At 48.4% G+C, this 21,792-nt stretch overlaps 2 protein-coding genes across 3 annotated transcripts; one reads left to right on the forward strand and one right to left on the reverse strand.

The window, feature by feature from the left end:
* The first annotated feature begins 272 nt into the window (after positions 1-272).
* On the forward strand, positions 273-15,343 carry WRAP73 (WD repeat containing, antisense to TP73). Its single transcript, XM_059866446.1, has 12 exons — positions 273-420; positions 1,472-1,624; positions 2,167-2,283; positions 8,510-8,582; positions 9,390-9,493; positions 10,261-10,347; positions 10,871-11,005; positions 11,092-11,169; positions 12,441-12,546; positions 13,017-13,142; positions 13,852-14,043; positions 14,890-15,343. Exons 1-12 carry the CDS (start codon positions 352-354, stop codon positions 14,997-14,999), a joined length of 1,350 nt encoding a protein of 449 aa, XP_059722429.1. The 5' UTR covers positions 273-351; the 3' UTR covers positions 15,000-15,343.
* Positions 15,344-15,752: 409 nt separating this feature from the next.
* On the reverse strand, positions 15,753-19,646 carry TPRG1L (tumor protein p63 regulated 1 like). 2 transcript variants are annotated; one of them, XM_059866448.1, is made up of 6 exons: positions 19,410-19,646; positions 19,242-19,333; positions 18,570-18,746; positions 17,777-17,930; positions 16,903-17,128; positions 15,753-16,679 (listed from the first exon to the last, which is right to left on the reverse strand). In XM_059866448.1, the coding sequence occupies exons 1-5, from the start codon at positions 19,611-19,613 to the stop codon at positions 16,934-16,936; spliced, it is 822 nt and encodes a 273-aa protein (XP_059722431.1). In that variant the 5' UTR covers positions 19,614-19,646; the 3' UTR covers positions 15,753-16,679; positions 16,903-16,933. The 2 variants fall into 2 exon arrangements, with proteins under 2 accessions (XP_059722431.1, XP_059722430.1); XM_059866447.1 differs by having other exon boundaries at positions 15,753-17,128.
* Between the last annotated feature and the right edge of the window lie 2,146 nt (positions 19,647-21,792).

Raw genomic sequence — 21,792 nt, forward strand, 5'->3', positions numbered from 1 at the left:
TTAGTCGGGGCTATTCCGGGCGCGGGACGCTGCCCGCGGAAAGGCGCCAGATAAGGGAGGGATCCCTGAGGACAGGGAGAGGAGGGGGAGCGCGCTCCTCAGCTCATTAACCGCGTCATTACCCGGCTCATTAGCGGCTCATTTGCATACCAATGCGGCTCGCGCGGCGCCTTTCCCGCGCGCTTCCCGCCGCTTGGCGCCCCCTGCCGGGCCGGCGCGGGAACCACAACTCCCGGCGTGCCCCGGGGCGGCCCCTCCCGCGCGGCCCCGCCCGTTCCGGCGGGCCCCGGCGGAGCGGAGCGGGGCGGGCGGAGCGCGGCGGGTTCGAATCCCGGCGGCGCCGCGCCCGCCATGAACTTCTCGGAGCTCTTCAAGCTCTCGGGGCTCCTGGGCCGCTTCTCCCCCGACGGAAAATGCCTGGTGAGTGCCGGCAGCGCTCAGCGGGGCCGTGCGGCCCGGGACGGGGCGGTTGGCGCGGCCCCCGAGCGGCCGCTGCGCGGGGCCCCGGGCCCGGCCGGGCTGAGGGCAGACGCTCCGGGGCAGCGATGGAGCCCCGGAGCTTGCGGGCCTGAGCTCAGAGGCTGCTGCCGAGAGGCTTTGAGGCACGAAGGGTCAATACCGGAGACCTGAGTTAGGTTAAATTAACCTCAATCGGTTAGATGAATTAGTACTTTAAATTAAGTAGTACTTGAAGGGAGCCTACGGTGAACATGCGAGAGGGACCTTTTACAACGGTTTGGAGAGGCGAGACAGGGAAAACAGCTTCAAACTGCCAAAGGGCAGGGTTAGGTGGGATATTGGGAAGGAATTCTCTGTGAGGATGGGCAGGCCCTGGCACAGGGTGCCCAGAGAAGCTGTGGATGTTCCTGGATCCCTGGAAGTGCTCACGGCAAGGTTGGACAGGGCTTAGAGCAGCCTGGGGTATTGGAAGGTGTCCCTGGATGGGCTTTAAGGTCCCTCCCAACCCAAACCATTAAGGGATTCTATGAAATAAAATAAGTTATAGGACAGAAAGTAATGTTTTAAAACTGGCATTACTTGCCCAGCAGTGATGGAGTTGAGGATTCTATTTACTGCTTTAAAACCCCCTTTCCCCCGGGTTAGTTCTCACTGTAGTTTGCAGTGGAGCTCAAACTGTAGGATAGAATAGAATACAGAATCCTAGACTGGTTTGGAGTGCAAGGAACTTTAAAGCTCATCCAGTCCCATGCAGGGACACCTTCTACTATCCCAGGTTGCTGCAAGCCCTGTCCAGCCTGACCTTGGACATTTCCAGGGATGGGGCAGCCACAGCTTCTCTGGGCACCCTGTGCCAGTGGCTCACCACCCACAGGGAGGAATTTTTCTTTTTTAAACACAACATTGACCCTCTCTGAACTAAACCTGCCATCACAGCGAGCCTGGCAGGGACAGCCCTGGTGGTTCCATCCAGGATCCTGCCCCAGCTCAGCCCTGTCCCTGTCCCCCCCAGGCCTCGTGTGTGCAGCACCGCTTGGTGGTTCGGGATGCCAGCTCCCTGCAGATCCTCCAGCTCTACAGCTGCGTGGATCAGATCCAGTACATCGAGTGGTCCTCGGACTCCCTGTTCATCCTGTGTGCCATGTACAAGCGGGGCATTGTCCAGGTGAGGATGAAAGCAGCACAGGGCGTGTGTCCTGCTGGGGTTTGGGTGAGATGTGAGTGAGAGCTTAACAGCCAGCACTAGTCTGAGGCTTTGCTGAAGCACCTGATGTTATTGATAGTAGTTTGAGGATAACCCAGCACGCCAGGGTTTTGAAAGGCACAACAAAAATCTTAGTTTGAGAAAGAATATTTAGGATAAAAAAATCTATCAAAACAGATCAGAATCAGAGATTATTTTACGGAAATAAACAGCATGCAAACTTGTTAAATAGACTAAACCTGTTTAAATATTGGATATTCAGTATATTTATCACAGAAAAAATCCAACCCCACATCATTTGCCATTTCCATGCCCACCCAGAGGTATGGGACTCACTTTTGCAGTGGGATCCAGCGCCAGTCCTTCATGGCTGCGGATGGTTGGGCGTTGCTGAGCTCCCTGAGCTGGGATGCAGGAGCCTGTTGCCAGCTGCAGGGAATCCTCCTGAGCAGAGGTTTGGCTGAGCTGATGCTCCTGCACTGTGTGGTTGCTCCCTGTCCCAGGTCTGGTCCCTGGAGCAGTCGGAGTGGCACTGTAAGATCGACGAGGGCTCCGCGGGATTGGTGGCCTCATGCTGGAGTCCGGACGGGCGTCACATCCTCAACACCACCGAGTTCCATGTGAGTGTGCAGGCAGGCTTGCTCCCCTCGGTGTCAGATGTTACTGTCTGCCCTTTGCCTCCTAAAATAACCCAGAGCCCTTAAAGCTGCAGAGGTGGTGGAGAGCACGGATGCAGCTCTGTACTCCTGTGTGTAACTCGGGTTTGTTCCAGGTTAGATGTTGGTTGTTCCACTAACATTTTGTCCTCTTGCTTCTGGTGAGAAGGTAGAAAATGGAGACTTAAGTTTGAAGGTAAAATAGTGTGGTTTAGAACATATCCTGATGTTTTTGATTTTGATGGCATTCATCTCAGCAGTCTTAGAAATCCAATATGTTGTTGCATGGTGAGAGAAGCCCAGGATTTCTAGTTAAAAACCCAAACCATAAACATTTCAGAGTGTTTTTAAATTAAAACTTCTAGGCTTATTGATCTGTGAGATGAGATTTAGATCCAGATCCTGAAAATATTTTCCCAGTTGTTTGATTTGACACACAGGAGCCAGACTGCTGGTGGAACCACTTTTGAAATTAAAATCATAACACCTTTAATGCTTGTTAAGACCCATATTGGGGAATGCTACTAATGTAGAATCCAAATTGGTTTGTGGGTGGTCAGTTTGTTGGAAGGCTTGTGGATTCTGACTTTTCCACCTTTTGGATTAGAGCTGATGATTCCTGTTATTGAGTACAACGATGAAGGGTCAGAAAATAGCCAAGAACAGCATGTGAGAAACTTTCTTTTTGTGTTTACTCTTTCCAAACCTGAGGAAGGGTTTTAGATGACAGGATCTTGTGCCATAACACTGCTTAGCACAGAATTCACATGCTGCAGTGCTGGCTGTGGACAGCAGTGTGTGTATGTGTTCAGATCCACTCCCCCATCCCTCTAGATAGTAGTGATAAGTTTAGGCCTTGGTTTTCCCAGGTGTGAATTACCCTGATAGCAGCAATAAAAATTAAAACCAAGGCCAGAATTCCAGCCTGGAGGCAGAGCAGCCATCCCTGCTGGTCAGCCAGCAGCAGAGGAGGCAGAACTGCAGGCTGGGGCTGTGTGAGGCTCCCAGAGAAGATCTCGTGGCACGTGCATGTGGGGGTGGACCAGGGAGGATTTATTGCCTCCCAACAGAACTCAGTTTGACCTTAGAGGATTTCATTAAGCCTTTGCCAAGTTGGCATCTGTGCTGGGATAAGTTTCCTTTCCAGCTGTAAACAGGTTGCTAAATTAGCTGTTGTCAGACAGCTGCCAGGGCCAGGCCGTGGTTGGAGCTGTGTTTATTCTCTCCCTCCTAAATCCACAGTCTGGGGGATGGATGTGGGCAGTGCTCAGGATATTTAATATCAGTGTCTTATCAAATCCACTGATTGCCTGGAGGGTTTGGGGGTTCCCTGTCAGCCAGCTCAGCTGGGCTTTGGTCACTTCCAAACAGCACCAAGTAACCACTTGTTATTCCTCAGGTCAATGTGTGAGCTCCACTGAGAGCTCACAAGGAACTTTCTTATTCCCTGAGTTTTTTAAAGTTTATGGTTAGGCTAATTTTTTTCTAGCAATCTGTACTTACCAGAGTCTCAGAAAAATCATTACAGAATCCCAGAATAGTTGGAGTTGGGAGGGCTCTCTGGAGATCATCCAGTCCAACCCCCCTGCCAAGGCAGGGTCACGTGGAGCAGGTGACACAGAAATGCATCCAGGTGGGTTTGGAATGTCTCCAGAGAGGGAGATTCCCTGCCCTCCCTGGGAAGATGTTCCAGTGCTCTGCCACCCTCCATGGAAAGAAATTCTTCCTCAGGTTGAGATAGAAAACTCATGTTTTAGTTTATGGCCATTACTCCTTGTCCTGTCACTGGCACCTAAAAAAGGAGTCTGGCACCATCCTTTGACACTTGGAATTCATCACCTAATTTGTAGTGTTTCTTTGTGTTCCTCCTCTACTGAAATCCACTCTGGGAGGCAGTTCCACATTATCAATGTGTCTGGTGGAAGGTGTTGAACCCCGTGTGACTCCTTCCAATGCCAAAATTTACAGGCACAGGTAGAGCTTAACCAACAGCTGCAGGTAAAGGATCTGAAGGAAAGCAAATGGATTCTCTTCACATTTCTGAAAGTGCTCAAAGCCAGGGGACAGGACTTGGAGCAGCCTGGCCTAGTGGAAGGTGTCCCTGCCCATGGCAGGGGTGAGAGAAGATGAGCTGTAAGGTCCCTTCCAACCCAAGCCATCCTGGGATTCTCTGCTTCCTCATGACCCTCACATTTTGGGATAAATAGTGTGAAGATGTTCTGGAGTGTTTCTCTGAAGAGCTGTGCTTACAAAGGACATACTTGGTACTTTGTCTCATTCCATGTCAAGTCATTAAGCATTAAGGAGCTTCTTTGGAGCTCCAGCAGCAGGGAGAAGTGTGTGTTTCTGTGTGTATCCCAGCTAATCCTTAGTAACTGTGCGTGGCTGCGTTGGCTGAAAAATGCTTCCTGGCGAGGAATGTACTCTGAATAATCTTCTGAAATCCAGTGCTGACAGACACTGCTATGTAAGGGGGCTGAGTGACCCAGTCAAGTCTGGGACAAGAGTTGACAGTCATTTGAGCTGTAGGTTGTTTAAAAGTGTGTTTTTGTCTGCTGAAAATCACCAGTCTTACACCTGCCTGGAGCTGTCAACATCGGGCCGTGGTCCTGGGCCACTGTTTATCACGTTACCATCTAAATACTTTTTATTTCTCAGCTGTTTTTAGGCTATTTTAAAAATGCTTCTGCTTTTGGTTTGTTTTTCCACTGCAAAACAACAGCTGAAAACTTTTCAGACACCATTATTGTGAGGATTTGAGTTTGACAACTCCACTCAATTGAGTCATCTATGCTGAAGAGAAAGTATCCCCAAAAGGAGCAGTGGACAAGGGCTTGCTGTAGACTTACCTAATCATGGGCTGTTCTCCTTCTATAAAAACAATTGTCCCTTCTCCATGAATTCCCTGAGAAAGGCAACGAGCAGCAATGGAAATTTCCTGTCATTTTTGAAGTGTTTGATTTCTTTTCTCACCCTCTGTGTTTGCTGTTTCTGTTGCTCCTGATCCTGTCTTCAAGCTGTGGCATAATCCTTCTAATCTTCTTCATCTCATTTATGTTGGCAACTTAAATGAGACTGTGGAATGTTCCAGGTGGGAATATGAAGGTTTTCCCTTTCTGTCACAATTCACTTGTAAACACAACGTTAAGGGAAGGGGGTGTGAAATCCATACATTAAGCACATAATGTGAGTTTCTGTGTAGGAATGTCTGAGTGGGCACAAATGGAACAACAGAAAAGGATCCTACTTTCAGGAAGCAAAATTATTTGGTTTTGAATGTTCCTAGCACTAGACCAAACCATCCAGTTGTGTGAGTTGGATGAGAAGTAACATTCTATAATTCCATTGTATCTGTGTGCTTCCCTCTGAGCCTGCAGCCCTTGCAGGGGAGAGAGTGGAACACACAACAACAGGATGAGAGGAAACAGCCTCAAGCTCTGCCGGGGGAGGGTCAGGTTGGACATCAGCAGGAATTTCTTCATGGAAAAGGTGGTCAGGCATTGGAAGGTGCTGCCCAGGGCGATGGGTGGTGGAGTCCCCATCCCTGGAGGTGGTACTTGCTGCTCTGGGCTGGGTGACAAGGTGAGGATCAGGCACAGGTTGGATTGGACTTGATAGTCCTGGTGGTCTTTTCCAACCTCAATGAATCTGTGAATAGAGGATTTGAAACAAGATGATCTTTAAGGTCCCTTCCTGGCTGTGATTCTGTGATCTTGTTAGATGGTTAAGGGTGTGTTGTGGCTGACAGATGGAGTGAAGATGAGGGCTTTGCTTTTCAGACACTTAGAGGAATCTCGTTTAGTTGTAGTCTGGGTTTTTGCGGGTGTATTTTTGTGTGTGTGACTGTGCCACGAAATGTGTGCTGGCCCCCTGAGGCTTGGAGCAGGCAGTGTGGTCCAGGATGGGAGTGTGTTTGATGCCCAGCAGGCCAGGGGAGCTGTTCATGAGGCTGAGTAGCAGCACTCAGATGCCTTTGTCAGGAAAAATGATGATCCAGCCCTGAGCATTCGAAGCCTGCAGCTGCTAAGCTTGTATTAAGTGGTTGGAGAATGTGTGCTGTGTGTTTTGCTCAGGGGAGGCAGGGCAGCCAGTGCATTTAGGGATGCAATTAATAGTCCCCAGCAGCATTTCAGTGCTGCAGTTGCTGCAGAGGAATGTGTGGAGGCATTGTGTTGGTATTTTTAAAGTAAATCTTGCCTGAGGAGCAGACTGACAGCGCTGGATTTGGGTGGCCGGAAGTGAGCAGCCCCAGGGTCATTAATCAGTAAAAGTTGATTAATGTTCATCTCGTGGGTTCCTCCAGGAGCTGCTGAACTTAGAGGAGGAGGAGGTTCTGTCCCTCTGCCCTGCCCAGGTGAGACCCCACCTGCAGAGCTGCCTCCAGCCCTGGGGTCCCAGCATAGGAAGGACTGGAGCTCCTGCAGAGGAGGGCCCAGGGTGATCAGAGGGATGGAGCAGCTCTGCTGGGAGAGCTGGGATTGTCCAGCCTGCAGAGGAGAAGCTTTGGGGTGACCTCATTGTGGCCTTCCAGTGCCTGAAGGGAACTTACAGGAAAGATGGAGAGAGACACTTTCCAAGGGCCTGGAGTGACAGGGCAAGGCTACTGACAGAGGGCTGAGTTAGGTGAGATACTGGGAAGAAATCCTTTCCTCTGAGGTTGGCCAGGGCTTGGAGCAACTTGGTCTACTGGAAGGTGTCTGTGTCCATGGCAGAGGCTGGGACAAGATGAACTTTAAGGTCCCTTCCAGCCCAAATCATTCTGTGATTCTATGGAAAAAGATTTCTGTGTTATTTATTCAAATCCCAGAAGTTTCCTGATGTGTAAGGCAGGAGGGTCTGTTTGGGATTTCATGGATCTCTGGTGGGGGAGGCAGTGTTTATTGGGGTTCTGAGGCTTGGTTTGAACCCTGTAAATCCCTCAAATTCTGCTTCCCACCAAAACTGATCGTGTCAGCAAGGGAAAAACCTCCAACTTCTGTTGCAACACAGAGCCTGCAGCGTTACCAGTGAAGCACATCCTGCTGCTCCCTCAGCATCCTTTGTCACCATTGGGCAGTGCCAGGTACTTCAGGGAAGGGAAAGCAGTGTTGAGGACATACCTGCAAAAAGGTGTAGGAGAACCTTCCTCCTGAGGCTGCTGGGGTGCTGCTGGGCTGTGTGGCCTGTGGGAGGAGGAGAAAATGGGCACAATGCTGGTGTTTTACATAATGGATCAGAATTAATTCTGGTGTTCAATAATTCAGGGGAAGTTTTGTGATAGAGGTGCTTCACTAGAAAAAGTCCTACCTGTAGCTGTTCCTTGGTGCAGTAAAATGCAGGAAAACACAAGTTCAAAACCTGAGCCTGGAATCATTCCTTGCTCCAGCTCCAAATGCAAAGGTTCACGTGCCATCCTGGTGAATGCCCATGTGTCTGGGGCTGCCGTTGCTAAGGGAGAAGGAGTATTTGTTTTTAATTGGGTAATGTGCAGATGGCAAGGCAGGGCCTGCAGTGCAGCTGTGACCTTGGGGAGCTCTGGGGAGGCTGGGTCTGCCTTGGTGCTTGTGGAGGCACAGTTCTCCAGAAATCCCCCAAACACCAGTGTAAAGCCTTGCTTTGCATAGCAGGTTTTGGGTGTCTGAATTTTTCAGTAATTCTGTAAGGCTGCCTCCTTCTTTGTGCCTGAGGAGGGAAGAGCAAAACACAAATCAGCCATCGAAGCTGAGGGTTTCTAAATGTTGTAAAATCCAGCTCAATGTTCATACTTGATAGCCTTTTCCCAAGGGATACAGGGGCTGTAACTTGTCATCCATTCATAAAGGCAGGAAACTCCCCATCTCTCCTCCAGATTCTGTTTTTCCAACTGCACAGTTACTCTGGGAAATAGATTGGGAAGATGTTTGTGTTAATGTCAGGAACTTCAGTGTTTGTGAAGAGGTTTTCTCCATATCAGTGATGTGAATTTTGTATCCCCATCTAGAGTACTCGTGTAAGATTGGGTAAACTCCCTGCTAACTGCCAGAAATGGGGAAAGAATTCCTCATAGCTGCTTCCCAGGTCATTGTGTTATACCAAATAGCTGCAGAATTGATTAATCACAAAAGTTTCATTGATCCACTTTGTGTTGCTGAATTAGGTTGATGTTTTCCTGTTAATTTTTTTTTTTTTAATGTACACAAATAACCAAAACTGCTCCCTGTCTCTGTGCCAGCTGCGAATCACGGTGTGGTCCTTGTGCACCAAGTCTGTGTCTTACATCAAGTACCCCAAAGCATGCCAGCAAGGTAAGTGTCACACACCTGGCTGGGAATGGTTCTTTAATGTGGCAGAAAGGGAAAATGACTTTAATGTGATGACAAACCCCATTTTTGGGAACGGGGTCTGGTCCTGACCCTTCTGAGCAGCACCTGCAGCCAGGTTGTGGTGTCTGAGTGAAGGATTCCAGCTCATCCATGTGCCTGCTCTTCACATGTGCATCTATGTTGTGCTTGCCTCTGAAGGATCCTTTAAGACATTAAATTATGCTGGACGTGCTCGTGATGAAAAACATTAATCCAAAGTGACTTTTGTCATCTTCTGCATATGGAAAGGCTGGAAAGGGAAGCTTGTGTCAGGGCTGTCAGACCACATGGCTGTGGTGAGCAGTTTCCTGCCCAAGGCTTGTATCCCAGAGATGACAAAGACAATTATGTATTCCATGTAAAATCCAGGAGGATGGGGAGCAATGCCTGGGAGTTGGTGGAGACCTGATAGTTGCATAACTGATCCATTTAGCCAGGCTAAATGAAGTGGTTATTTGAAATCTGTTGGGTTTATATAACAACTGTCAGTGGTTAGATGTGTTTTGAAGCACACTGGAGCTCTGCATCCTGAGAAATTGTACATTCTGAGCTTAAAAATTGCTGACACAATGAATCAGTAACACTGTGCTTTGCCTTGATTAATGTGACCTTCTGTGAAGAGATTCTGTCTCCTCTTTTAATTCTGCTTTGAATTGGGAGTAACTGTGCCTCGCTGGAGACTCATCAGCTCTTCTGCCTTGTTGTCTGATTTCAATTTAAGCCAGTTTCAATTAATCTGTCCCATGGCAGGAGTGGCTTTCACCAAGGACGGGCGCTACATGGCCGTGGCGGAGCGCCGCGACTGCAAGGATTTCATCAGCATCTTCGTGTGCAGAAACTGGCAGCTCCTCAGGGTAAGCACTGCCTCTGCTCCCCCTCTGCTCTGGAGCTACCTGCACATACTGCACACCACTCCATGCTTGGTACTTGGGACATGTGATATAAACTGTTCACACATGGGATCAGTCCATGGAGGGTGGCATTGGCCACGGGCTGGATCTGGGCAATTAAACCTCACTAAGAACTTGTCTGTATCTTGTGTCACCTCTAATTTGGGAATTCTGAGCCTCACCAGAAGCTGAGAGAAAATTTGGGAAATACCCTTAAATGTTTGTCATGTTCCTGAGCTCTTCCCTAATGAACCTTGGAGAGGAAGCTGTGGCTGTCCCATCCTTGGAAGTGTCCAAGGCCAGGTTGGATGGAGCTTGGAGCAACCTGGGATAGTGGAAAGTGTCCCTGCCCATAGGATGAGATGAGCTGTAAGGTCCCTTCCAGCTCAGACTGTTCTGGAATTATGTAGTCCTGTACTGGGCTTTAAGACAAGGAATTAGGTTTCCTGGATTTTTGACTGATTCAGTGTAACTAATCTAATTGTCTTATGAAATGCTGTTCCTTTGAAGGTATAGAAACTTTCAGCTTTTCTGTAGAGGGGATCAAAGATCCACTGAATGCAGCATGTATTACAAGAGGAAATATTTTTGTTGCTACTCTGGCATCCAAAAAGCTCTTTTGTGTTTGTGGCAGCCCTTGAAAGGTTAAAACTGAACATTCTGTCAGCTTAGATGCAACAAGATTTGTTGACATGTTTCAAATGGTTTTGTGGTTTCTCTTTTGTGGGCAGCATTTTGACACTGAAACCCAGGATCTGTTTGGGATTGAATGGGCTCCCAATGGCTGTGTGCTGGCAGCATGGGACTCATGCCTGGAGGTAAGAGGAAAAGCAGATTATTTTCTTGAAGCGCTCAAGCTGGTCTTTGGCCATCATGTATAAAGCAGTGACTAAAATAATTAGTGTTTAAAATGTTTCTTTTGAACATAAAAGGATGTGAGTCCAGCTTTTGTTAAATATTACACTTGTGCTGGGGATGGGTGTCCTTGCAAGTGCATGTTGCTGTTCTTTAAACCTTCAGTGACAGCAAATTATTTCTAATTTATCTTGTAAAAAAAATTGTAAACATTGCAGAAGCTGCTATTGAAATAATGAAAGAACAATGGAAGAGTGTAAGAGTTTTCTGCAGCTTTACTGACATTGCACTGCACAGTGATTTTACAGTTACTGAAAGCACTCATTCAAAAAGAGAGCAACGAAGCCTCTTTACTCATAGATAAGAGACCATTTGTACCTTTGCATTTAACTTGCATGATAAACAGGCAGAGTTTGGCAGGATGATTTGCCTGCCTGTGGTTTTTATCAGCATTGCTGAATTCAGAGTGGCTGTGCTGTGTTTCAGTACAAGGTGCTGCTGTACTCCCTGGATGGGCGGCTGCTCTCCTCCTACCGTGCCTACGAGTGGCCCCTGGGCATCAAATCAATTGCCTGGAGTCCCAGCAGCCAGTTCCTGGCCATTGGCAGCTTTGATGAAAAGGTGAGAAATGTTTCCTGCCTCTTTTATCTAAACCATTTGAAGAACTTTGCCCTAACAGTCTCCCCTTGCCACACTTCCTGAGCCAGGTGCGTATCCTGAACCATGTGACCTGGAAGAAGATCACAGAGCTTGAGCATCCAGCAGTCATTACCAGCAAAAAGACTGTAAGTGTGGATCCCAAATCCATGGAGTCCTTAGCAGAGCTTGGGTGCTGCTGTTTGTATCTGAAGGATGCTGCTGAATCCATTTAATTCTGGAGACTTTTTTTTTTCTTGCCAGGGCTTGGGAAATTGCATGGCAACCTGGGAATGTAACAAAAAAGTGGGAATCCTTTCAAATTTGATGGAGTACGTGTCTGTGATTATCTCTCTTGAGCAGTAATAGATTCTCAGATGCTCCTGTCACATGCCAATGTAATTTGGGTGTAGGTGGTGGCTGCATTACAGATTTGGGTGTGCAGCCGATGGCAAACTGGAAAACTGAACAGGAGAGATTTGTCTCAGCTTTGTACAATTCCTACCTTTAAACAGTGCTGGAACTGGATTGTGTTCAGATTTTCCATCCTGTGTGGACAGGCTTATCCAGCTCACCTAAAGGGCATTTCCTGGAACATCTGTCAGCATTGATTTTTATCCTTTATACCTGTACCTGCAAGGCCTGACAGATTCTGGGCTGTTGGCAGCAGGTGCAGAGCTGCTGTTCCCAAAATCCCGAGCTGATCTCATCCCTGGAGGTAATGAGAACAGTGTGTGGTGCTGTTTGCCATTGCAGAGGGACTTAACAGACCTCCTGGAAGAGTTTGTGTGTGGATTGTAAGGCTGCAATATTCACATGACTCTGCCTCTTAGCCAGAAGCCAGGCACGAGCCATTAAAGCACCTCAGCAAAGCTTCTCACGGCTGAAAAATGCCTTAACTTCCAGTTAGGTGTAAAATATGTCATGGAAAACAAATGGAAATAGCTCTGTTAATCTCCACTACACAGACAGGAATTGCAGTTGCTGTGTTTTATCCTGGTGCTTGTGTTCAGGAATATGTTGCAGGCACACTAAAATATTTTTGCTATTTTCCTTCTGCAGTGCTGCACTTTGTTTGTGACAGAATCAGATTAAAGATTTTGGGTTGTAAAAATGAGATTCATGTTCCTGCTGTAATGGGGATGATTTAATTTGCTGTCAGAAATAATGAACGAGGTGCACTCCTTGGGGCTTATTCTCTGGAGTGTTTTTCCTGATCAAGGTTCCAAATGGCCCATGATTCACTGGGAATGCTGGATTCCAGATCTGCCTACTGAAGCCCTTTCCTCTGTGGATCAACCAGGGGATGCTGAGGTGTACTAAATGTGCAAATGAGCCAGTGGGATGTGGGTATTTGGTAACAGCCCATGTTCAAACTCTCCAAGGCCCTTCTGTAGAGCTCTCACTTGTTTCTTTGTAGATTGTGTATAAAGAAGTGGAGAAATCCCCAACTCTTGACCCAGAGAGACTTTCTTTCCCTCCAACAAGAGCATTGGCTAGTTCTCTCTTCAGCACACAGAGTAAATGTAAGCCAAAGTTTACTCAAACCAGACACTTGAGTTTGCCTTGGGAAGTCTTTAAATAAACATTGTAGGTGAACTCTGCCCCTTGGATGGTGGAACAGATCCCCTGGATGTTCTCTAGTGCAGTAAAAATCAGTCTTAGTCTTTGTGGCACTGTAAATCACCTTTGATTAACAGTGTTTGAAATACTAGTTAAAAGGTAATTGAAAAATTAATCTCTCCTCATTTTCCTGATTTAATCTCAGTCTTGCCTGAATTTCCAGCCTTTCCTTTTCTGTAGGAGGGCAGGAATAGTAGTAGGGTGGCTGTGTGAAGATGTAGTATCTTAAAGCAATTGAAATTTTGATTGGAATATCTTGGAGAAGAGTAAAATGTGGTCCTGTCACTTCAGAGATGAGGGGTTTTAGCAGTTGGATATAAATGCATGGTCCATCCAGGCTCACTTAGTGAAATACTTTTATTTCCTGTTCCAGATGACATTTGCCAAGTGCCAGTTTCTTTACACTACATCAAACCAGTTGCTGACAAGGCAAATCCCAAAGTGGGAGTTGGGATGTTGGCCTTCAGTGCAGATAACTGTTTCCTGGCAACCAAAAATGGTAAGTTCCGACTGCCCTGCCTTAGAGGGGAAACCATGTGGGGCATGTGGGGCTTTCCTTAGCAGAAATGATCCTTTGCACTATAAAAAGAGTCATGGCCCTGTAAAATCAGCTCTGTTGTGAGATGTGTAACTACAGAGGAATCCCAGCCTGTTTCCTAGTGTGTGTTAACTGTTGTGAGCTGCCAGAACTGCTGATCAGGGCATGAACTCAGCCTTGGCTCTGTATTTAATGAAAATAGTGGGGTTTTATATTTCTTCAAGTTTGTATGAGCACATTGTACTGAAAATGAAACAAATCTTCCCACTTACAGCCTGGGTCTCCTAAAAGGCAGAACTCTGCACAACCTATAGCAGGAGGAATTCTGACTTCCTGAATAGTGAAACTCATGGAATTAATGTTCCATTTTTCCCTTTGGTCCTGAGGGGCTGTTTGTGCCTGGATGCCAAAGCTCTGGGTCAGGTGCAAAACCCATCAGACAGACAAATGTGATAAAACCCAGGGGAGGTCTGGGAGATGGACTAGATCACTTTTACCTTTTTTTGCAATATTTCCTGAAGGCTCTGCTTGGCAAAACTCAAGTGGTGCTAACCCTAGGGTGTACCTAAAGGTTTGTGTCGTACAAATTTGTTTATTCCTGTGCATTTAGAAAAACCACATGTGACCCTTTAATCCTCCAGCTATCACACAATTGCTGCTTCCTCTGCAGATAACATCCCCAACGCTGTGTGGATCTGGGACATCAGGAAGCTGAAGCTGGCAGTGGTGTTGGAGCAGCTGTACACGATCCAGTGCTTCCAGTGGGACCCCTGCCAGCCCCGCCTGGCTGTGTGCACGGGCAGCAGCAGAGTGTACCTCTGGTCCCCAGCTGGCTGTGTCGTTGTGAAGGTGCCTGGGGAAGGTAAGCACACAACCTCTCAGCAGCTGCTCAGTTGTTGGAACCCTGGGTGCTGAGAATTTCAGACTTTCTGTGCTGGAAAAAGTTTCTCCTCAAGAGAACACTGCATCTGACATGAGGCCGTGGAGAAGGCTTCCAAAATGGAATGATAGAAGTGGGATTGTGTGTGTGGAGTTTGAATAGAAATGTGTAATATTACAGGGTGGAAAACTGAAGAGTTTAAGGTTTTAGAATATAGTGATATATATAAAGCAAGATGGAGGTTTTAGAGTGGAGGCTCCTCCTTTCCTCCTTTCTCAGGTTTAGTGGAATTAGATATAAAACTCTGCATTTAGGGCCATGGGTGGTTGGTTATTGGGTTAAAAGTAAAAATAATTTAGGTGTCATTTCTTAATTGGACAGTTTTTCCTTAAAAGGCCTTGTAGAGGAAGAGATAGAGCTCTGTTTTTAGTTTGTTAGAGTGAAGTGCTGTAGAACTCATGGTTTGTGAGACTGTAATATAGATAAGAACTAATAAACATCTGAGTCCCAACAAGAAACACCACCTCACACATTTAATCCTGACCCTGACAGAAAAGAAGTAAAGAATCTGGACTCAATGAAAAATATTATTCAATTTATAAATTGATCTGAGTGCTATCCTGGAAACAGCTCAGGTGTGTTGTTGGAGCTGCTTAAAAACAGGTGTTTTCACCCTCAGGGAAAGAGGAGCTCATAGTGAGACACAGGAAATGTCTCAGGGACAGCACAGGGCCAGCAGGGATTTGTGTGGCTGATTCCAGCTGCCTTTTCCTCCAGCAGGAGGATGGGCTGCCAGCTCCTGGCTGACACACTGATCTCTTCCTGCAGGTGACTTCCAGATCGTGTCTCTCTCCTGGCATTCCAGTGGGGACTCCATGCTGCTCCTGAGTAAGGACCACTTCTGTGTGTGTTACTTGGAAAGAGAAGAGGTAAAATAAAAGAACTAAAATGCATTAAAACTGCTCCCAAGTCTGAGGAAGAAAGAGGAAAGGAGTGAAAACCTGTTGCCCAGTCTGAAGTGTTTGTATTTATAAGTTATTTATTTGAAGGAGCTCCAAGCTCAGTGTGTGAAATACTGTGACTGCATTTGAATGAAGTGATGTAGCAAGTGAAATGTAAGGAATGAGTGTTTATTGCAAGAAAACCTGAATATTGAGGGAGTTGATCTTTTTCAACTCTGAACCCTTATTTTTTAAATCTGTAGCTCTGTGTATATATAATGTATAGCTATTATTTAAATTTTCTATTTCCAATAAATATTTTGATAGTTACAAACTATAAACCTGCACCTCTGCACTTGGAAGTCTGTTTCAGTGTGATCAGTGATGTGATGATGTAGTGATTTATCCCAGCACAAGGAAACTGTTACTTGCACACAAATAATTTTGGGTGACAGTAACTGTGCCTGGGCCACCGTGCATTTATTACATGGAATCTTTGCCAGAGGCATCACAATTTGACACTTCAAGATGCTGAATTACAAGTAACTGAAATGGGAGTTTTTGTCCCAGCTCTGGTGCCAAACAGGAGTGGATGGTTTGGCAGGGAAAGAGCTGTTGGATATCCTTCCTTCTTTTCCCCTGTGTCCTTCCAAGGAGGGAACCTCTTGTCTAGGAATTTACTGGACGTTTTTTCTTTTGTTACCCAATTTCACAGCCTCAGTCTCCAGAAAATGAAGAACAAATACCAAGTAAGAGTTGAAATTTTAACTTTAATGCAAGGTTAATGAAAATTGAACAGGTAACTTAGAAAATGCATGGAGAAGCTTGGAAAGCTGGAGTCAGGACTGACTGCAACAGGAGTTTCACAAACACTCACCTACATTAAGATCAAAAAACCCCACCACTGTGGCACAGTGTTCATCCAGCTCTGATGAAAGGGCTTGGAGAGAAGGTCATGCACAAGGAAAACGCTTGTTAGAGTCACCTCCTGAGCAATTACAGCTGTAATCTCTTCTGAATTTCATCCCTGGATGAGAGGTTCAGTGCAGGAATGTATGAACTAAGGCTGACACACAGTGCTGAAAGTTTTCTCTGTCTCCATTAAAAAGTCCTGGCCCAAACTAGAGTAGATTTAAGAAAAAATGGCTAAGAGTATCAATCTAACCAAAATAGAATTCCTTTTCAGTTCTACAAAGAACAGCTTTGAAGGCAAATGTGTTTGTGAGGCTTTTGGCAATGTTCTCTCACAACAGTCTTCATTCTGTGGCTGCAGCAAAGAAACAGAAGTAGAGAGGAAGTTCCAGTAGGTTCTTAGAGGGATTTTTACAAGAAGCTCAGAAATGCATATTGAGTTCACAAACTGCTGCTGAGCAGGTGGAACAGTGCAGCTTTAGCAAAAGCTAGCAAGTACTGTTAAAGACTGACTGACAGCTTTGAAAATTCCTAACAGGCATTAATCAGAGCTCTGAGATCATGGTGATTGGAACAGCAGTTCCTCCTAAACAACACAAGGGAGTCCCAAGCACACAACAGGATTTGACAGCGTACACAGGGATACAGCAGGGCTGTGGCACCAAGGTTCTGCTGTGCTCTGGGGGTTTCAGCAGGTTCCAGTGGCACTTGATGGACTGGGAAGAGCAGGCTCTGGGACACAGAACACACCACGGCTCATTCACCCTGCATAAGGACCAGTGAGGGCTGTAAATCAGGTACAAAATACAAGGCTGACACCACCCTGTGTCTGCTTCAAATCCAGCCTGTGCATTCCCCAAACAACCTGGGAACTGTCTTACAACGTCCCCCTTTCCTTTCTTTTCCTTTCCTTCCACTGACAACTGCACTTTATCACGTGCTCTGCCCTCAGCACCCTCTCCCCAGGGCACCACCAGCAGCAACTCACTTGCCCTTGAACAGGTGACACACAAGGGGGTTTAAAATCCAATTTTGCCTCTTGTCATGGAGTAGCCCAGCTTGGCCTCGTTGTTGATGAAGGACATCAGTCCCAGGTAGGTCTCGATGAGGATGGGCCGCTCCAGCACCAACACCCCGTTAGCACTTCCTGGCACTGGGCCCTCCTTGTGGGCTTTCTTCACAGCCTGGATCAGCTGTGTTTGAAAGTTTTCCAGCTGGAAGAAAAGAAATCACCTTGCTTTGGCATTGTTTTACAAGCTACTAAGCAGATAGGGAATGGTGAAGGATTAGCATTAAAGCTGTAACTGTCAGGGCTCTATGGGCTATGATATTTCACACAGGACACTGCTGATGGGTGACTTAAACAGGGTAAAGATTTATCAGTGACCAGATGCTTATTTCTGATTGGTTCTGCCCTGCTCACTGATGTGTTGTGCTTAACAGTCTTCTAATTTTAGGCAAACCTTCAGAGGGAAGCACTATTACAAAAAGAACAGAGAACCACCTCAGTGAAGGTTTTCAGTGAGCAATTAAACTGTCTTTTAATTAGCTGGCAGTCTTAGATGAAAAGTCCATCAGCCTATCAGGTAAGTAAGAGCAGAAACAGCCCAAGATCCATTTTCTTTTGGGCTTTACAGGACTCTGCACCTTTGGAAGTTTTGGCTTCCTCTGTGTTTCATCCAGTTATGGGTGGCTGGCAAAAGTGGGCAGTGGGGCCACCTTGCAAATCAAAATTTGGAGACTGGAGAGATGGAGCTCCCAGTTCCACCTCTGATGTAACTGATTTTGTTTGATCAACTGATGTGTTGTGTTGAAGTTGTGTACCCTACGAGCTCAGTGAGCTGCCTGGAGCAGCTCCTTACCCGGCACAGGGACGAGATCTTCTCGTCAGCATCTGCCATGGGGTGCTCGGTGAAGGTCACGTAGGGGATGTTGGTGGACCAGGGGTTCCACCTGTTGATGAAGGAGGCTCGGCTTTGCTTGTCCCACTGGATGCGGATACCGACACCTTCCCTCCTGACAGTGCAGAATGAACAGGGTAAAACTTGGCTTTGAGCAAGGTTAAAATGTTCTGTCTGAAAACTAAAAAATGTTCTGTCTAAACTAAAACTAAAAATGTTTGTCTGAAAACAATCTACTTGGAACCAGAAGCTATCTTGAAATACAAGTGATAGTAAATTTTACTGAAGGAAAGAAATGCAATAATTCAGGCCCTAGAATGTCCAAAGGGACATTGTTAGGAGCTGAGAGCAAGAAGGTGAAGCACTTGAGACACCCTGGCCATCCTTCACAGCCTGTGACAGCCCCTGTGTGCAGGGGACCTGCCACTCACAGCTTTCTACTCATGCTGAGGTGGGGACCTGCCACTCACAGCTTTCTACTCATGCTGAGGTGGTGTTACTACTACTTACTGCATTCTGTAATGGTGATGAGTTTCTGCTCCCAAATCTACTCCTCTTATCTTGAAAATCCTTGAGCAACTTGCTGTTAGTACAACTACTTACTACCCCAGCAAACCAGCAGCTACCCTGAGGACTAATAGTAAAGCTTCAGGAATTGTTTGCAAAGTTAAGCAAACAAAAGGAAGAATTCTCAGACCACTCCAGTGGTCAGGCTGACAGCTCAATCTGTTCCCAATAACCTGTGGCTGCTTACTTGTTGAGAGATTTGGGTGGGAACACAAACTCCCCGACGGAGATGGTGTCCACGGCACTGAGGGCAATCCTGGTGACGTGCTGGCACTGCAGGCTGATGAAGTTGTACTTGCAGACCAGGAGGGACCAGTCTGTGATGAGGACAAGGCGCTCCTTCTCGTTGTTCCAGTGATCGATTCTGGAGAGAGAACACCACTGAGCTTTAAGTGGTTTTGACTCCTGGCTAGGAACAATCCAGAGCTTGGCAGAAAGGAGAATTGCTGAGGAGAATAAATCTGCAGTCTTGGTGCCGCTGTATTTTCTGTCACTTTGTATCTGCAGGGCTGAGGGTCTGTGCCCTGCTGCACACACGGGGCTTTGGGTCAGTTTGGTAACGCTATGCCCGTGCTTTACTGCAGCAGTGGGTTCTCTATGGGACTGGATTTGGTAAGGGGTTAACTCTAGAGTGTTGATCTGGAGGGCAGGGTTATAAAGAAATAATGAAATAATGATGGCTGCAGCCAGCTTGGGCTATTCCGGGCCTTGTGCGCACGTTAATATTCATCAGGTTTAATACAGAACAAGCGCTGTGGGCTGTGCGGCTCTGGACCAGCCCCGCGGGGCCGAGGCTGCCCTGGCTCTCCTCTCCCCCTCCCGCAGCGCCCGTCCCGTCCCGTCCGGCCGCGGAACTCACTCGGTGAGCAGCCACACGCTCTGCACCTCCCCGTCCTCGGCGGGCAGCACGACCACGCGGATCTCGCTCACCGCCTGCTCGATGGTGCCGGGCTGCAGGGGGACAAGGCAGAGGTCAGGGCGTGCGGGCGGTGCCCGCGGCCGCCCCCGCGCCCCTCCCGGCGCGCACCCGGAACACGAAGTACTGGCGGAGGCGGCCGGCGCGGCCCGCGGTGCGGACACTGAGCGGCCGCAGCGTCTGCCGGGCCGGCGGCGCCGCCGGCTCGAAGGGCGGCCCGGCCCCCCCCGGCACCAGCGTGGCGGCCCCGGGGCTGCCGGGGCTGCCGGGGCCGCCGGCCGGGCCGGACTCGTCCGCGTCCCGCAGCTGCAGCATCGCGGCGGCGCCGGGCGGGCGCTCGGAGCCTTCCGGGGCGGAGCGGGGCGGGCGGAGCGGCCGGAGCCGCCTCTCGCTCCGCGCAGGGCCGGGAGGCGGCACTGCAGCCCCGCCCGGCATGCTCGCCGGGACCCGGCTAGGGATGGGATGCGCGATGAGGCCCTGGTGTCGGTATTGTCATCGTCACATACCGGCGGCTGCCGGGACCGTCGCCATCGCACACCCGGGGCTGTACAAAGCGGTGGGCGCTGTCAGTGTTCCTTACTCAGAGCTGATTAGGTACCAGGTACCGTCACTGTCACATGGCCTGGGCTGTGTCAGGTGCTGTGACCATCGGACGCTTGGGTTGTACAAGGTGTCAGGTGCTGTCACCATCGCACGGCAGGGCTATACCAGGCGGTGGGTGCTGTCACTATTGCTGCTCAGAGCTGGGTTAGGTACCAGATGCCATCACTGTCACACACTGGGACTGCACCAGGTACTGGGCGCTGTCACCATCACAAACCCGGGGCTGTACCGGGTGGTGGGTGCTGTCACATCCCATGTCCAGAGCTGTATCAGGTACCAGGTGTCATTGCTGTCACACACCTGGGGCTGTATGTGGTCCCACGTGCCACCATGGTTGCGCACCCAGAGGTGTTTGAGGCATGTCTCAGCCCTGCTGTGGATTTTCAGGGCTAGGACAAGAACCCACACACATCACACAGTGTACAGTGGGAGGCCCTGAGCTCAGCCAAAATTCTGCTCTGCTCTGCCCAGGTGGTCTGGATAAGACTCTCGTATACCCAAAAAGGAACAAGATGTTGGGTCTACAGAGCTCAGGCAGAGCTGCTGGGAAGCAGATCTGGGTCAGATGTGCACGGTCCTTAAATATCATCAGGACAGAGCTCAGGAAGGTACCACAGGAGGGTGGGATAGGGACAGGATTGTGCATGGAGAGCCCTGGCGCCCATATCACATCCAGCACACTGATAGCAAAGATTAAATAATGCTGGGGAATGAACGGCACGTTAATGTTTCAGTTTCTGTGGTCTCTGGCATGACTGCAGATATTATCATCAGTATTTATGGAGCTGTATCATATCTTGGACCACTTTCAGGGCTGTTTTTCACAGAGACAGAGGATGACATCCTCGGCGGGCGGCTGTGCTGGGAAATGATATAAAATTGAAAACATGCTAAATTGACTTCACAGACAGGGTAGGGTTTCAGATATCTGTCTTTCACATGTGTCCCATGAATCCCCAGCTCTTCACAGCCCTTGCTCACATGGGCCTCTTTAGGTGGGAAACCTCACTCCTGGCTTGAAAGGGACTTTAAAAGGACTGCAGAGCTGAGTTTGTGCTGGGTCACCCCTCAAAGTGCAGCTCTTCCCATTGGACTTTCCCCTTCTCCCTGCAGGCAGCCTGGCTGCGGTGGCTGTGGCTGGAAGAGTGGCCAGCCAGGCCCCTGCAGTGAGTTGTGTCCCACCTGTGTGACAGCCAGGATTGTCACCTGGGGCAGCGTGGGAGCTGTGGCTGGACCAATCACTCCCCATCCTTGGCCTCGAGCCGTGTCCTGGAGAGGGAGCCCGACTCCCAGCTCTGCCCAGTCCCTGCCCACTGGGAGCAATCCCTGGAAGTCTAACTGGGAGCAGCCTGTTTCCTACTGTAAGAAAGTTCTAACTTTTTAATCCCAGACAGAAAAAGAGAGGCCTTGGATTTATTGTATCCTGGAGCTCTCTCTGTTGTTATAAAACATCTTTATGTAGCTGCCTTTCTTCTCAAGGAAGAATGAATGATGTTTTCTTCCCATCCGTTAGGCTTGGCTGACATTTTACTGCTAAGTGGAAGCATTAACCCCCCTCACCTGCTCTTTTCTCTTACTTGAGGATTTATGGCACTGCTGTGACCTTGGGAGGGTTCTGGTGTAAGGAGCAGCTGCTTCAGTTCTTTCCAAGAGCCAGCAGCTTTTGGGCATGGCCCTTGGAGACTTTAGTCTTGATTAATGGCTGTCCTTCAGGCACAAAATTTGTCCATGAAACTATCCCAGCCTTCCTCCTTCTTATCCTGCTTCTCTGATGGAAATCAGCACCTGCCCCAGGCCAAGTGAGCTCTGGAGGGCCCTGGGGCAGCTCAGAGGTGCCAGGCTGCTGCTCTGGTTCCTCCTGGCCCTTGGGGAGGGTTTGCTGGCAGGTGCT

The sequence above is a fragment of the Haemorhous mexicanus genome, chromosome 23, assembly GCF_027477595.1.
Source record: "Haemorhous mexicanus isolate bHaeMex1 chromosome 23, bHaeMex1.pri, whole genome shotgun sequence".
In the NCBI taxonomy this organism is placed as follows: domain Eukaryota; kingdom Metazoa; phylum Chordata; class Aves; order Passeriformes; family Fringillidae; genus Haemorhous; species Haemorhous mexicanus.

Excerpts from the sequence above, each read along its gene's own strand:
- WRAP73 (XM_059866446.1), top strand. The coding sequence starts at position 352 with ATGAACTTCTCGGAGCTCTTCAAGCTCTCGGGGCTCCTGGGCCGCTTC. Across the intron at positions 9,494-10,260 it reads GAAACTGGCAGCTCCTCAGG|CATTTTGACACTGAAACCCA; the intron begins GTAAGCACTGCC and ends TTTTGTGGGCAG. Across the intron at positions 12,547-13,016 it reads CTTCAGCACACAGAGTAAAT|ATGACATTTGCCAAGTGCCA; the intron begins GTAAGCCAAAGT and ends TTCCTGTTCCAG.
- TPRG1L (XM_059866448.1), bottom strand. The coding sequence starts at position 19,613 with ATGCTGCAGCTGCGGGACGCGGACGAGTCCGGCCCGGCCGGCGGCCCC. Across the intron at positions 19,334-19,409 it reads GCCAGTACTTCGTGTTCCGG|CCCGGCACCATCGAGCAGGC; the intron begins GTGCGCGCCGGG and ends GTCCCCCTGCAG. Across the intron at positions 18,747-19,241 it reads AGCGTGTGGCTGCTCACCGA|AATCGATCACTGGAACAACG; the intron begins GTGAGTTCCGCG and ends TTCTCTCTCCAG.